The following is a 15,808-nucleotide window of genomic DNA, read 5'->3' on the forward strand; positions in this document are numbered from 1 at the left end:
CTGGGGGCATATTTTCAGCAATGCTAAAAGAGCACTGGCTCGTTCTATGATTACGAACAGAGAAGAAGTTGCTCGCTATATCAATGATTTACGCACACTCTTCTATAAGTCAACGGAACTGAATTACCATGAACAATATAACGAAATTCTTAGTGGAGGAAATCGCTGAATTCAAGTAAGCGGTTTTGTAATTTCCTTTACGTATGTCATTTTCATCTATCAATTACAGCTTTTTAATTCATATATATTTTTATATCCATTTTAGGAGTTCAAGAACTATTATAAGAAAGAAATTCATTCTAAGATAGGCTTCATTGGTCGATGGAGGCTCCAATTGCATGGACTTGAAACTGGAGATACCAATGCCTCCGAATCATTCAACTGTGTACTAAAGCGTCTCCAAGATTTGGATGAGAGACTAGTGGATGTGATTGCTCAGGGTTTTTTCTTATTGTGTCAGTATCATGACATTGAAATCTTACGAGGACGATACGGAATGGAAGATCTTACCCTGTAATCGTCGCTGCCAAAGGTATCTCATTTATATAAAATAAGAAATGTACTCGTTCGATAGATAAATTTCAAAAACTTTGGTTCTAATTGTATCCATTTTTTTAAAAGCTTTACGAAAGGAATTTTGATAAGCCAGTTTTCAAAAAATGTGTGCCGCCTGCTGAAATAGTCCCTGAGATGATGTCAGTGTATTCAAAATTAAAGGCAGAGGTATTAATTTACATAAACGTTATAATATCTGAGATTCACACTTCTTTTTTATTAAACCAGACCCAGTCAAAAATTCCAACTGATAACGAGAAGGATTATAATTGAAAGTATAGTCACTCACGGCGCACGAGATCGCTTCTCGTTTTAACAAAGATGACCTTATTATGAGAGTTGGTCTGGGAGAGTACGCAGTAAAAAGATCAACTTATAGTGAAAACCGGATCGTCACACTTATCCCAAAAACATATTCCGTATTGAAGTACTCGTGCCCAGCAACTGATTTATGCGCACATTTGATCGGCTGTCAAATATTTCTTGGCTCTTTTGACCACGGAACCAAGAGACCCAAAAACACAACAATGACATTAAAAAACAGTCGAAAGGCTGCCAACAAGACATCTGGAAGGAAGCAACCTCGTAAATTAGACGTTAGACCATCGATACAAATTCTATTAACTCCTGCTCACGTTTATCCATCGGAAATGAATATAAAGGTAAAAGCCATGCAAGAAATAATTTAACTGCCATTTACAACTGTTGCATTTTTTATCACACTCCAGAACGAAAAGCGATCGACTGGTTCTATCATATCTAAGAATCTTCCACAGTCTGTTTCGCCAAAGAGATCGGACTCTACACTTAGTTCTCCGGAAAAAGAGAAATATATTGGATCTCGATCTCCCCTTCCACCTACGAGGCTGTCATTTCCAACGGTTACGTCTGAAAAAGGACAACGTTCACAGGCAGCGTTTCTTCCGCTGGATTTTGAAGTCCACCTTCCAGTGGGCCATCTATTTCGCCGGTTTCTTCCGCTACATCTCAAAGTCCACCTTCCAGTAGGCCATCCATCTCGCCGGTTAAACGTGAGGAAATGGAAGGTTCTCCAGAAAATGTGTCTTCCCTTGGATCTGGAAATTCTAAACTTTCTGCCAGGCAGTTCGTCTCCCCTGTATCGAATGGGGAAAAAAAGCTTTCTTCCGTTGGATTTGAAACCTCTGTACCGTCCGTTTTGCCTACCAGACCTGCTTCAGAGAGGAAAAAATCTTCTATTGATTGACATTTTCAAAATAATTTTCCAAAGAAACATTACAAATCAAAACTTCAAAGAAGGTAGACTGATCATTATATTTATAACATCGATTAATCACATTAATTTTCGATCATCTCCAGGCCATTTGTAAGAGGAAACCTGCAATCAAACTCACAGCAAAAGCCAAAAGGAACGAAGAAATACATATATGTAAAGAGCTACAAACGAGACTTGAAAGTGTCATAAACGAACGAGACAATCAATTTCTCGAATCGTCTGAATTGGCTGAATTGAAAGACAGGGAATGGCTTGGAAATCATGACATTAATGCAGCCCTAGCAATGTTGAGGTTTGTTTTTAATCTATTTTTTAATGCTGAGTCCTTTTTTTCAGCGCACGCGATCCAATTATTCAGTTTTAATATCTGTATTACAACTCTGTTTTGTTTTTTCCAGAAGCCAATTTCCTGAGATAGGAGCTCTTTTTAACGTGCAATGGGGCCAATTCCTGGACTTCCCGACGGCGGTGTGCATTCCTTGGATTAAAATCCTACACAAAAACGATAACCATTTTTGGGTGTGGTTTTTTAGTTTGTTTTGGCCTTTGTTTTGTTTTGTGGGGGAAGGGGCTTGGAACTTGAGGTCTACAATGGATTTCTCGGTGAGAGAAGGTGCTGATATTGTAGTTGGTTGTTGTAGGTACCGTTCTCCTCTTTTCGTTCACTTGTACTGATGTACTAATGTTTTTCTTTTGAACCCTTGTAGGTGTGGTGCAGGTCTAAACAGGCCTGGTTCTACGAGTGGTTTGGTTGTCACAATTTGTTGCCATTCGTTATTTGATGTTCATTCTTTTCCTATCTTGCCCAGGTGATCCTTTGGGCTGGTCCGCTGGATAAGGCTGGTCGGGATTTTACCATACTACACCACACTAACACTACACTACGCCATCCACTACACTACACGGTAGCTGGTGTAGGAGCATCCCCTATCCGGTAGTTACACATACGCTCACTAGGTGGCGCCACGGTATTTCAAAGTCAGCCAGGGGTAGTGAACCAAACGGCGCGTCATAATTATCCCTTACATGGATTGAAACGGAATTGTCTAGTGACATCTAGCGGTGAAATGTTGAAGTCGATGAAAGACTAAGATAATAATTTCTTAATTTTTTTTTTAATTTTTTTAAGTTTATAATAACTAAATCGTTGTCCAACTCTTTCTTTTATTGTTTTATTTTCGGTTGTTATAAGAAAAACATAGTTGATAATTTACCGCTAGATGCCGCCTGGGATTGATAAAAATTCAAAAATTGGAGCCTAAGCGGAGGTTTCAAAAAAAATTTAGTTCACTTAAGCTCAAACTAAAACACAGAATTTGAGCGCTGATTAAAAGCTTGAGTTTCAGTTGGTGTTCGATCAACTTTTAAGAACGATCGTGGTAACTCTGATGGGAGCTTTTTTTGATTGAATGGGGACTATTAAATTTCGTAATAATAATTTTGTGGTATAAATACTAACTATATAAAACTAACTACTGAAATCAACGTGACATAAAATTAATCAATATAGAATAGGATAAATTTCTATACTTTGAAAACAAAATGTTTTATGATGTCAATACCTTATCGAAATAAAAAAGGTCATACAAAAAAAGAATCGTGGAGAATTATTAGGGAAGAGGTGAAAGAGGCTCTATAAAATACTGAAACGAAGGTTTCCCAAACGCTGTTTCCCAAATTGTACGTTACGCAGTTGAGGTTGATCTAATTGATCTGGGATTTCGTAGGAGGCAGTTCATCACCATTGTAAGGTTTGAAAAGATCAAACAGTAAAACATGAATGTTTATTTATCGGTTTGCCAGATCTGAGCTGTTTTACCAGCCATGACTCGACACACAACCTCTTTAGCCCCCCGGCTCTACCGGTCAACAAACATAAAGACCGAAACCTAACAACTCTTCTCGAGCCGTTACATAGACAATGAGACAAATACATATGTGGCAACTGAAAACCAAGAAAATATAAATGGCATTTAGGGGATTACTATGAACTGAGAAGATAAGGTAAGGTAATGAATTCGATTTATATAGCGCCATTTTCATTCCATGGTCAAAGGCGTTTCAGTTTATCGAGATGTGTCTAAACGTCATAGTATATTTAAGGTCATGTTTCTTGAAAGCAATCAAGAATCTGTGTTGGTCCGCCATAAGAGGCGCGACTAAAAATTTGTTGACGAGTTTAGCAGGGATTGGAGCCGAGAACCTCATTACTTTCTTTTGAAGCTTTGACGCTTTAGACATCTCACCCATACATCCGCAGAAAATTTTTGTCTGGCGACACAGTCATAATGGAATGATACAGATAAATGATTAATAAGAGAATTGGGTAATACTTGAAGGGAGGCAATGCAGTGCTGGAAAATAATCAAGAAGATATAGAGAGAGATAAAAGAGAGTAATTAAGACGGTATTGAGAGAAAGGGTGAGTTAATAGGTGCGGTAATAATTGAAGGCGGAGCAATATGTTTTAGATAAAGGGTGGAAATAGAATGGCTCTTGTTGCGCAGGGAGTAAAAGCATTTAGTGAATAAACAATCGAACGTGAACTTCTTTTTCCGGATGTGATCGCCACGGCGGACAGCTGGCGGATGCGTGCTCGTTCACCTCGTTGGGGTCTTCCTTCTGTCGCTCAGCTGCTGTGTGCCAACATGAGGCGATGATGTTCGGCCGTCGTTCGGTCCGGCGAAGTCGCTGCTGCCACCGTTTGGGATATCACCATTGAGTAACCCAGCTCCGCTGTTGACGTTGCCAGTGGGATGAATCCGAATGAAACGGAGTCGTCGTTACTAAAGACGGGCCGAAGAAATCGGCGATTTCTCCTTACCACGCTACCGCTGGCAAATTTAATTCGGTAATCACGATAACGGCCAAGTCCCACTATCACGCCTACGTGGCTCCATTTATTAGATTTCGGGTCCTATATGCGTACCTGGGCCCCGGTTGGTAAACGTGATAACGTTTTGACGTGGGTGTTATAGTTCATTTTAATGGCAGCGTCGATGTCGGTTTGTCGATCGCAGGCGTCCATTGCGGCTTTCCACCGGTCTCTCAGGAAAAAGTTTCTCATAAACTGTTCCTGTATAAAGATTTTGACGGATATTTCTAAAAATGACGAATGAGGGCAGGGATACATTCTCGACTTTTTGGAAAACCGGATTCAATAGCTATGATCAGGTCCTTGCATTCGATTTCCTGCAGCTGCAGCTTCCCGTATTTCCTCAAGTGCCGAATCACGGAAGTGGTCCAGCGGTGTGTCGTACACGTCCGCTGACGCCATCTCCAGCTCTACGATGGCGTAGCGTGATTCTGTGGAGATACACCACCGGGAGTTGGTGTCGATCAACTTTCAATGGTCTTCGGGTTTCTGCGGTAAGGCATATCCAATACCCTTTGTTCTGGACGCATCGACTTGAATTATGGTCTCATGGCCGGGATAAAAATGGACCAGTACAGGGGCGACGAAAGCGCTGTCTTCACCGCTTCAAACGAATGTTCGTGATCTTCAGTCCATTCATACGCGTTTGGGGTGCTCAAAAGAGGGAGGATGGGTCCTGTCGCAGCCGCAACTTCCGTTAAAAAACACGCCAACTGCTCCACCAATCCTAAAAAGGATCGGAGCTCCGTGGTATTGGTGGGGCGGGGGAATTAAGCGATGGCTTGTAGTTTGCTGGATTCAACTGTCACACACCCATGTTGATCTTCATAGCCAGCCCATACCACCTTCTTTTGAGCAAACTTAAACTTGTCCGCGTTGAGAGGGATTTTCTCTGCGCGCGCGGCCTGCAGGATCGCGAATACACCCTCAGCATGCGACGGGAATGACCGTTCGAAACACAGGATGTCATCCACAACTCTGACCGTGTTTTTTAGTGTGCCAAAAGCGGCATCCTCCCGCCGATTATATTCATTGTCTGACGAACAGCGCCCCATTGAAGCACGCAGTAACTTTTAACGCCCCCGGGCTTCATGAACTTGGTTAAATGCTGGCTCTCTGCGCGTGAGGGGGGGGGGGGGGGTCTAGAAATATCCATTTGTGGCATCGAAGCAGCTATAGAACACGGCTTCACTACCGATTTCCGCCACTGTGTTCCTCGAAGGTCAGGTGGATGGGACGAACAACATGCCTTCTTGATTCTGGTTTGATCGACAAAAATGCGGAGCTTGCCATTCAGTTTCCAGAGCACCACTAATGGCGCCGCCCAATCCGTGGCTTCCGTGACAGGCTCTATACTATGCCGACGGCCTTCATACCATCTAGTGTCAGCTTCACTTCGGTGTGGTCTGCAAATGCGATGGGACGGGTGCCATTAACATAATACGGAATGGCGTCAGCCTTCAGCTGGATGATCATCTCTGGGCCCTCCATAAAGCGTAACCTTCCGACTGATCGAACACACCGATAAAATAGTTAGTGATGGTCGATTTGATTGACGCACGCTGTTACTCACTGGGATCGCGTGGGATGTACACACCACGGAGAAAATCGCACACAGATGGCATTGCCGATGGCGCGTGATGATCCCAGGTTAGCTGCGATACGTGTGGTCGGGAACGGGAAATAGGTTGCGGGTATTTATCGTGCAATATGTCCATGACGATACAGTCGAGCCAGCTGCCCAATATGCCAGTAATTTTGGGACATACGAGCACCGTTACGTTGGCGACACGGGTGCCGTATCTCAAGACGACGTCCAGTTGACCAATGCATAAGAGGCGTGTAGACTTGTTGGCTATTACCAAGTCGAACGTCGAAGAAGAAAAATCCGACTATTTTTTAAACCAAGGGCCAGCAATACGTCGGAGCTGCCGACCGTTACCTCCACACCATGATTGGGCGTAAATATTGGCGATGGTGGTGAGAACTTGACTGAGATGTGATAACTGAGATCGTAGGGATTCGTCTGCCTCGAAATGACTGTACCCAGCCGATAGTGATGCGCGCATTTCGTTTTGCCCCCGGATCCAGAAGAACAACTAGCTCCAAGGCCACCGCCACTAGGGTTGTCGGGTTTAAATTTGTCTCGTTTCGGGCATCGCGGGGAAAAATGTTCCGGTGATTAATTACATGTCTTCTTGTTAGATGAGCGGTTCGGCCGCAAGCGCCACATGAATGACCGCCCGGGCGCAAACTTGGCTGATGTTTGATAAAAGAGACGGCAGATTGGCCACTTAGAGTGCGTTCGTTTGATTTAGCAGATTCCTAACTGCGACAAATATTTACAATGTCCTGGGCAGTAGGAAACGAGTTAATAGTCTGAAGTTTCTTTTTTGTTTCCGTGTCGCAAATTCCTGCCATGATCCTGGTCGCCATGCGGGCATCGATGCTTGTGCCGCAAACGTCTGCTGCATCCGCCAAATGCTTGAGGTAGATATAAAATTCGTCGAATGTCTCTGAAGGCCCCGACTTCGTTCCTCGAATCCCACACGATACAGTGCGATGTTCCAGTTTGCGCTTACATAAACGAGGATTTGGTCCAGTACCTGACCCAGGGTAGTTGGGTATGTGGAAAGGAATCCATGTGCTCCACCTCGCCTACCTGCTGCATGGACGGGGGTAGGGCCATGCGGAAAGCTGACGTTTTCTCGTTCGCCGGGTAGTTGATGGCACCAAATGACTTCGGCTTACTGGTGAGGTTAATCATAATAAGCACGTGGAAGGTGGTGGGTTTAATTGTCTGGAAAAGCTTGAGCGTTGCATGTGCTTCCTTTTAATACTGAACCTGCATTTGTAGCCACCGGCGCCAGCTGTGGAATCTAGGATGGTATCGAATAATTCAATGCATGTGACATGTTGAATAAAATTGTGTCGAAGTACAGTAGGCACCACAAGTATTGACGGTGCCTACCGTGCCCCAGGTATTTTACACCCTTTTCTCTTTTTCTTTCGTAGGTAAAGGAAAAGAAGAAAAGGGAGAAAAAAAGAAAAGGGCGTAAAATACCGGGGGTATGGTAGTATGGCTTGTACGTTGGCGGTTTCTTCGGGCAGTCTCAGAAATACCTATACAAGATAAAGAAACTTTCACAGATGACTGTATATTATCAACTAATGTATTTATTAAAAAAATAAAAATCTAGCCCCAGTACTTACCTCGCAAATCAGCGAGACAGTTACACGGCGGCGTATGTGCATTCGAACAAGTTCAAATACTTGTGGTGTCTACTGTAGATGATGTGACACAGCAAATAGATAGGATTCACAATCACTTACGCGCTAAACAGGACCTTTTTCGGAGGGAACTGACTCAAATATTGGGGGAAACCGGACCCATCCTGAACAGTAGTAGACAGCCACAGCAAATGCATTTGCGTATTTTTTTTCCCCATGCATTTGCTGTGGCTGCCTACAACGTGAAAATCCCAACATACCCAGTTAGGCTCCGCCCCCTAAAAATGGCCGGGTGACCGTTTTTCGAGAGGCGGGCCTTAAACCAACTTTAAAATTAATTTACGGCTAAACCGTACATTTTCCCTATAGAAACATGATTCAAAATCTCTTCTAACTCGATGCGTTTGACAAGATGGAATCATTTTCAAGGGAAAATAATTTTACCGTTCATTCCCTATTATTCACCGGTTGAGAATCGGCACCATATTCGACTCACCTACCCGATCACAAAAATTTACTTCCTACCGTGAAACAAATTGTTTTGATAGAAATTGAATTGTAGCTACACAACCCAAAGTTTTCAAATGTCGCCACCAGACGATAAATTGGCTCTCGTGGGTCCACTTGAAGGCGGGGCCAAACTGGATGAAGGGAAACAAAATTTGCTTCGAAAAAAATCCCAAACCTTTCGGCTCCTTAAATTATTAGGCTATGCCATTGCCATTGTTAAATCATGAAGGACTAGGAGGAAAGGAGGAGACGCTGCTCCCATAAGGCCCTGCAGAAATTTTTGAGGCGATGATGATATCTGCCTCGGGCAGAATTTTCGTTTCTTTTTCTGTCACCAGATGCAGAAGAGTAACGAAATCTGTGAAAGTCTAGGCTTTATTTTGGTTGCCACCGTTACGGACTTTTTATCTGCTAGACTTAGGGCTGTGGCCCGGGCGATGAAAACCCGGGCCTCAAAATATTGCCGCCAAATGCTCTACGATAATTTCGTATCATGAAAAGTAGGATAAGTGGTAGAAAAGGGCGTTCTGGGGTGTTCAGACGACAGAATTGACGTGTCACTGTTGGAAGAAGAAGATAATTAAGAAATTTGGGGAATTTTTTTAAGTTTGTAAAAAAAAAAGTGTGTTTGACCCGATTTTTTACCCGGGCTGTTACCCGACCGGTAAAATTTTTTTGACCCATGGGTTGGCCCGGGCCAAACCCGTTCACTCAGTTGGCCCAACCTGCTCCGACCCGCGGAAGAAGAAAAACCCGTCTAAAAAACCCATAAAAAAAACCGCTAAAAACGTCCCGGGCCACAGCCCTAGCTAGACTGCGCCAACCCGTAAGTTTTGTAAAGTAAGTTAAGTAAAATGAGTTTACGGAGGGACTATCCGCCATTTGGTCCCTTGTAAACACCTTTTGGTGATTTCATTAAATTTGAGGCATCCTCACAGTATATTTAATTACTAAAACATCGTTAAAGCTATAACATTAAAAATTGGAACTCTGATCAATAAAAAGACGGGGAACATAAGCTGTAAAAAAAATTATTTTTATTTCTAATCACAATTCTTATACATTTTCTAATTTTTACATTTTGTTTTCTATTTTTTTTTATTGTAAAAATTATTATTTCTGAGAAGGGGTTTTTACAACAAATATAAAATTATAGTAATAACAAAGCTCATGAAAAAAAATTCGTATTGCAATTTGTTCCCGGTCAAAAATGATCTTGACTCCACTACATGGTGATGGCACCGCTACCCACTCACCTATCAATGTATCATTGCTTAGAGGAAATAGTAAAAAATTTATAAGACTACCTAACCATTCTAACGAGAAAGCAATATCAATCGCCAGATGGCGAAGTTACAGCCTCGTTTTTTCTTCTGATTGGCTCTTGCACGGGGAAAGGATAGGGAATTTTTCAGATCCTCTCGCAGGATTCAAGTTTACAGGCCTTAACCATAGAGTAGGCCATGGTCGTGGCAATAGACAGTTTCGACCGTCGCGCCACGACGCCTTATCGTGGCAATAGATCTAACCTCAAAAATTTGCCCGACCAGCTAAAGAGCTCCTCCTCCTCCATTCCTCCTTCATGGTTAAATCAGTTGAAGTTGAAATTTGTTTTGTATTTGCACATTGCACTAATTAGTAATTACCACTTGAGGAATTCATCTCTAACCACAGATTGCTATAATAGCAATGACATTTTCATTTAATAAAAGTCGTCCACCATATCCTTATTTGTCAGCCGAGATTGAGGGGTAAGTCGAAATGTAAAAATGTTAGTTACCAACCAAAAGGACCCATGAAATATGTTTTGTTTTTTTTAGCTCGTTTGCTTACAGGACAGTGAAAGATCGAATGCCAGTTATTCTCACAAAGGTGATAGACTTTTTATGTCGCAGTAAGAATGAAATTGTGCAAAGTAGTCATTCTGAGGTAAAATTGAAGTTGCTGTCTGATACAAATATTTCTTATTATGTTTAATATTGTTCAAATACATTAACGTAAAGCTATCCCCTCTTTACAACTATTGATAGGCTGCAGCATTAGAAGACTTAAAACTGATTATTGGAAAATTATCTAAGCTAAGAAGTGAAATGCAAACAAACAAAACACTTAGCAAATTTGAAATAGATTGTCCTCACCTTCAAGATAGTGAAAAATGGAATACAGAATTGATTGAAACTAAAGACAGTGCTGCACCTTGTTGGTTCAACTCACCTTGGTTGCTTGTGGAGTGTTACATGTACAGAGCTATTTATTATATGTTTAATGACAGGTATTTTCAATTACATTTGGATTATTAACACCTGTCAGCAGAAATAATCTTTTCCGGAAATAATCTATCTGTTTCCAGCGTACATTTGAAGGGATTTGATCCATTCAGTCACATGAAAGAAGAAGCATTCTTTGTGCAGAAAAACATTATATGCCAGCTTGCTTCCTATACCAATGGATTGTGTCTAAAGTCAAATTATAGTTCCTCAGAGTTACATGTTCATTTCATGAAACTTATTGAGGTTAATTATAAATTTTCATAAATGCTTAATTGAAAAGGTTATTAAAGTTTTTCTTCTTTTAGATTTGTCTATGGGGGAATCGAAATGACCTGTCTCTATCAGCTGGAAATACCAATACTGAAGTCAAATCAAACTCTTTTTTTGATGACATAAAACAGCTAAACTCACACATCTTAGTTAATAATATTAATGAAGTTTGGCTTCATATGAAACACATTCAGAATAACCCATATGATAATAAAGAACTTAGCATAATTATGGACAATTCAGGACTGGAAATGGTTGCTGATCTCTGCCTTGCTGTTTATTGCATATCTCACAAGCTTTTCGACCGGGTTAATTTCTACGTAAAAAAAATTCCGTGGTTTGTTTCCGACACAACTTGTAATGATCTTAAATGGGCGCTTCAGTATATGGAAAATGATTGCACTGAATTGCAACATTTTGCCGAGAAATGCCGCGCTTACCTACACTCAAACCAGTTTCAGGTGCTTGAAGAGAGTTATTTTACATTGCCACTACCATATCATGTAATGCAAGAGGAAGATCCTAAACTTTACAAAAAACTCTGTCGTAGCCAACTCATTATCTTTAAAGGTGCATTATTGTTCTAAATTGCAAATTGTCCTGGTCGCCTTAAGGTTATTAATTTTATTTTTACAAAATGTTTAGGTGACCTTAATTACAGAAAACTTGGCGGAGAACTCTGCTGGCCGTCTTCCACCCCATTTAAAACTTTTTTACAAGGATTCAGTCCAGCGCCTTTGCTTGCGTTACGAACAATTAAAGCAGAAATTATTTGTGATTTACCATCGTCTAAGATAAAAGAATTGGATTTGCTTGACAAAGATTGGATGACTAATGGAAATTACGGCTTGATACAATTTGCAAAATAGCTTCCGTGTTCTAAAGGAGATAACATTTTACATTAAAAAATAAATAAAATAAATTTGATGTTATCTTTTCTCTTTTTCTTCAATAAACATGAAGAAATTTACCTGGTTCACACTATAAATCTGGGAACGAATACTATCATATTTTTTAAGTTCCACATCTTATACGCGTTTTCGTAGTCTTTTATGAACTCACTGAATTAGGCGCTATATAAATTGAAACATAACATAAAATAACAATTACCTGTTGGTTGTTTTACAACGCATGTTTTTTTTTTGGTTTGTTTTTTTATATACATATAAGCGGCAGAGCTAGTATTTCAGTGTACAAAACATGCGATTTAGCAAATCACGCTAAGTAGATATAGTTATGGCACTTGCAACATTCTCAATGAAAAATCTCAAATGAAATCATAAAAAAGCCTTTCAGCCACAAATTTAATTTCCTTCGTAAATTTAATTTATTTTATTTTCGGTTAGAGGAATAGAGAATTTTTATTTGTAAAGTGTTTTAGCAAATATTTCGCTCAATTTCGAAGGATTCGTAAGATACTTCAACAAGTTCTCATCTAAATTTTCAGATTTCGTTTTGAGAAGTTCGCTAGAAGTGTGGAGAGTTATTCTTGGAAGAGAGACGTTGTAATACACGTAGATTTTGTTGTGGAACGTTGCGTAAGCAAAAGCGGGGAGGGAAGACGATTGGGAATTTAAGGAATAATAACCTGCGGTGAAGGCTGAAACGGATTGATCAAATTGGAACCGAACAGTTTGCTTCTCTTGGTTTACAATGTATGTTTGTCCATCCTTTATAAAAATTAACAAATCAATCAAATGAGCTTTGATGTAATCAGAAGCTAGAGTAGACCACAAAATAATAAGCCATTCATTACCCATGAACAGGCGACCACTTCTTCCCGGCCATCGCCTGTTATGTCTAGTTTCGATAGAGCAAATAACTGATGATCAACTTGTAACGACCTAAAAGACGAAATCCGAGGGAAAAAATACCGTTTACAGTACTTGCCTTAAGTTTGGGAACGCACCAGGGCATCACGGGAAAAGATATTTTCCACGCCGTTCCCGAAAAGATGTTTTTGTCGAAAAGCGACCATTGTTTATTTTTTACTAGTTTAACAAGTTAAAAGGCCGCCAATTAAACCTTTTTGTGATTTCCAAACTTTAAATCGCCCTGAAACCTATCCTTTCCTTGATTGAAACAATGTTTTTAAAAAATTGTGTAACTATAACTAAATCTAATGACTACTTGTAAAAAATAAATAAATAAAATATTGGCGCTTTCCGATGAAGACTCAATTTTGATTTGTTCACGTAAAGAACTTTACCTTTTTCAAATGGTTCCCTCGCGCGTTCTCAAACTTTATGTGCCTTATCTAATGTAACATATATAGCGAAAAAGTAAAAAAATTACCACAAAATTTGCTCATCTCGTACCATCATCAAGGTTCCGTCAAGTGTAGCTAATAAAATTGAAAGTAAACAAAAAACCAACAAACAAGATAATACAAATTGGATCGCCATAAACTCACCAACGGCATACAGGGCTCCCTGATTTTCATCTTGATGCGATATTCCCTGTGATATGTTCCCTAATATTTCCGTTGATACATTTGGATTGCGCATATGTGAGTATGCAAGTGGATGATAATCAATTGACATTTTAGATAATAACTCCCTATAGAAAGAAATCAGTTTTACGTCTTCATGCGCCTTTAATCTATACAATTTACCTTGGTTCTTCTTTTCCATGATCTTCACAATTTTCTAAAGGCTTACATTTCAACCGAATAAACGTACCTGTATAAAAATTGTGCATCTCAATGTAAAAACGTATGCGATGGTTGTCGTGTGAATATATTTTGACAAATACCTCCCGGATGGGCAACTAGAAGTGAAGGGGTGCGGTTGGCCATGTCATTTATACCCACAGTACCAATTTGATTAGCGAACTCCCATTTGTTGAGACCAACCAGTTTTGTATTAATCCACTGATACGTGCGGACAACTCGGTCCGTCAATCCAATCACAAGTTCAACTGAAATTCAAAAAAGGTAACACTAATAATAATTATGAATTTCTACAATGTTCTTACTCATTCCGTCTGAATTCACATCATGCAGGAGAAGGACTTTGGTATTAGCCGGAATTCGTTGTACGTGAGTCGGTTTCATGGGAAGTTCACCGTCGCTGCACGTATCCGTGAGGAAATCAAAAATGTAACACCAGCCTTCCCCATTAACCACAACCAAAGAATTTCGACCCTTATTCAATACGTTTATAACGTTATTTTTTTGTAGTTCAATATGCACATGGTTTTCGTTAACTAATTTACCGCATTGAATATATCACCAACTCCAATTGCAGTTACCTGAGAAAAAAATTAACAGCGTATGACAGTAAAATATTTTGCTAGTTAAAAAAGTAATAAAGCATTTGAGAAATTTATGAACTAACCATTCCCAAATCACTAGCTCTTCTCCAACATTTACTAGCGCTGCCTTTGTAAATGTACACATCTCCATTTTCGTTACCCACAACAAGTTCTTCACATTTGTCATTATCAACATCACCAAACAAAAATGCATTTTTGAAAACTGATCCAGGGAAATCAAACTCAAGACGTTCCACATAAGACACAGCTCTCATTGTATTTCAGTTCTAAATGAAACAAGAATTATTTCAATATTTAAACACTTAAATGGGTTACTCTTTTCATAAATCTAAGCATTTAACTCATTATTATGCAACATAAGCCTACATGCTCTATTCAATGGCCAAACAATATGAGTAGCTTTAGCAGTTATTAAGCCAAGGGGAATTGGACCAAAAAAATTTGAGTCCATGGACTGAGAATGATTTTCTCCTTCAATCCAACAAAAACCTTCAGGAACTTTGACATGTGAATGGGCATGCCCTTTAGTTTCTACAACATCTCCTTCTAAGCCAACAACACGTTTGATCAGACATGAATCTGGATTCCTAGGTGAAATCAATGAGACAATATCTCCTCTCTGAATTTGAAAGTCCCTGACAGCCCAACGATTTAGAAGAACATAATCACATGTTGTACTATCTTTTGGGTTCAGGATCTATTAAAAATACAAGATAGAAACTAGTGCATTAAATCCTTTTTTAGAAATCTTAAAATATTGTAAAGAGCTCTCACTGGTTGCATTGAAACGCCGTCGACTTTAGCTATGTAACAGACCGAAGAAAGAAAACTGATTCCTATGGGCACCCCTAACGCTAAGGAGCGTAACCAGCAGACACTGGCCATTGGGAGCTAGAATCAGCTAGAATGTTGAAACCACTGAACAAATGACTCCATATCAAACAATAACGAAATTTAAACTTTTTGGTCATCAAACTTACTTTAGGAAAAAGAGTAGATACTTACTAGTAGTCTCCCGCTAGGTAAGATTAGTTGTTTATGTTTAGAGTTTTATTGTGGTCTACTGAGCAAGGGGGTCAGAAGGGGATGGTGAAAAACAAATGTCTGACTGAAGTTATGTCTGCTAGAGGCGGTAGAAAAATATAAATTAGAATTCAATGCGACGATGTCTTTTAAACATAACGAATTAACGACAGTTTGTTGAAATCATTGTTTCTATTGAAGAATGACGTCGTTTATTTGCCGTTTGATTACTATTATTATTATACTGTTTGATTAATATTACTATTATAATTATCATGTACAACATATGTATAATGTCATGTACTAATATGTCCTCCCTTAAAAAAACGCGCGTTTTCGTTCATAATTTTCAGAATCTATCTGAGTTAAATGTAACATCGTAAATGTAGTTATGATTAAAAATACATTCACGAATCAGAATCACGATGATGCGCCTACTTATATAGATTTCATATAATGTCCATAATGATTTGAACCTAGCACTACATTACCATTGACTTTCACAGCGATAAAAGATAACATACTGTAACAGATTATATATTA

The 15,808-nt window shown here is 39.6% G+C and overlaps 2 protein-coding genes across 5 annotated transcripts; one reads left to right on the forward strand and one right to left on the reverse strand.

Moving 5' to 3' along the window:
• The first annotated feature begins 9,886 nt into the window (after window positions 1-9,886).
• LOC124312002 (damage-control phosphatase ARMT1-like) lies at window positions 9,887-11,893 on the forward strand. The gene is made up of 6 exons (XM_046776387.1): window positions 9,887-10,177; window positions 10,247-10,355; window positions 10,457-10,698; window positions 10,777-10,939; window positions 11,002-11,536; window positions 11,612-11,893. Exons 1-6 carry the CDS (start codon window positions 10,116-10,118, stop codon window positions 11,833-11,835), a joined length of 1,335 nt encoding a protein of 444 aa, XP_046632343.1. The 5' UTR covers window positions 9,887-10,115; the 3' UTR covers window positions 11,836-11,893.
• A 222-nt stretch (window positions 11,894-12,115) lies between these two features.
• LOC124352569 (KICSTOR complex protein ITFG2-like) lies at window positions 12,116-15,390 on the reverse strand. 4 transcript variants are annotated; one of them, XR_006921497.1, is made up of 11 exons: window positions 15,248-15,390; window positions 14,305-14,508; window positions 14,183-14,218; window positions 13,943-14,111; window positions 13,721-13,885; window positions 13,581-13,647; window positions 13,380-13,525; window positions 13,285-13,310; window positions 13,176-13,223; window positions 12,723-12,810; window positions 12,494-12,636 (listed from the first exon to the last, which is right to left on the reverse strand). XR_006921497.1 is itself a non-coding variant. In XM_046802106.1 (10 exons), the coding sequence occupies exons 2-10, from the start codon at window positions 14,494-14,496 to the stop codon at window positions 12,328-12,330; spliced, it is 1,221 nt and encodes a 406-aa protein (XP_046658062.1). In that variant the 5' UTR covers window positions 14,497-14,508; window positions 15,223-15,357; the 3' UTR covers window positions 12,116-12,327. The 4 variants fall into 4 exon arrangements, 2 of the variants coding, with proteins under 2 accessions (XP_046658062.1, XP_046658061.1); XM_046802106.1 differs by lacking the exon at window positions 13,176-13,223 and having other exon boundaries at window positions 12,116-12,636; window positions 13,262-13,310; window positions 15,223-15,357; XM_046802105.1 differs by lacking the exon at window positions 13,176-13,223 and having other exon boundaries at window positions 12,117-12,636; window positions 13,262-13,310.
• Between the last annotated feature and the right edge of the window lie 418 nt (window positions 15,391-15,808).

The sequence above is a fragment of the Daphnia pulicaria genome, chromosome 8, assembly GCF_021234035.1.
Source record: "Daphnia pulicaria isolate SC F1-1A chromosome 8, SC_F0-13Bv2, whole genome shotgun sequence".
Classification (NCBI taxonomy): Eukaryota; Metazoa; Arthropoda; class Branchiopoda; order Diplostraca; family Daphniidae; genus Daphnia; species Daphnia pulicaria.

Excerpts from the sequence above, each read along its gene's own strand:
- LOC124312002 (XM_046776387.1), top strand. The coding sequence starts at position 10,116 with ATGACATTTTCATTTAATAAAAGTCGTCCACCATATCCTTATTTGTCA. Across the intron at positions 10,356-10,456 it reads TGCAAAGTAGTCATTCTGAG|GCTGCAGCATTAGAAGACTT; the intron begins GTAAAATTGAAG and ends AACTATTGATAG. Across the intron at positions 10,940-11,001 it reads ATTTCATGAAACTTATTGAG|ATTTGTCTATGGGGGAATCG; the intron begins GTTAATTATAAA and ends TTCTTCTTTTAG.
- LOC124352569 (XM_046802106.1), bottom strand. The coding sequence starts at position 14,496 with ATGAGAGCTGTGTCTTATGTGGAACGTCTTGAGTTTGATTTCCCTGGA. Across the intron at positions 13,526-13,580 it reads CATGGAAAAGAAGAACCAAG|GGAGTTATTATCTAAAATGT; the intron begins GTAAATTGTATA and ends TTCTTTCTATAG. Across the intron at positions 12,637-12,722 it reads AAGTGGTCGCCTGTTCATGG|GATGGACAAACATACATTGT; the intron begins GTAATGAATGGC and ends ATTTTTATAAAG.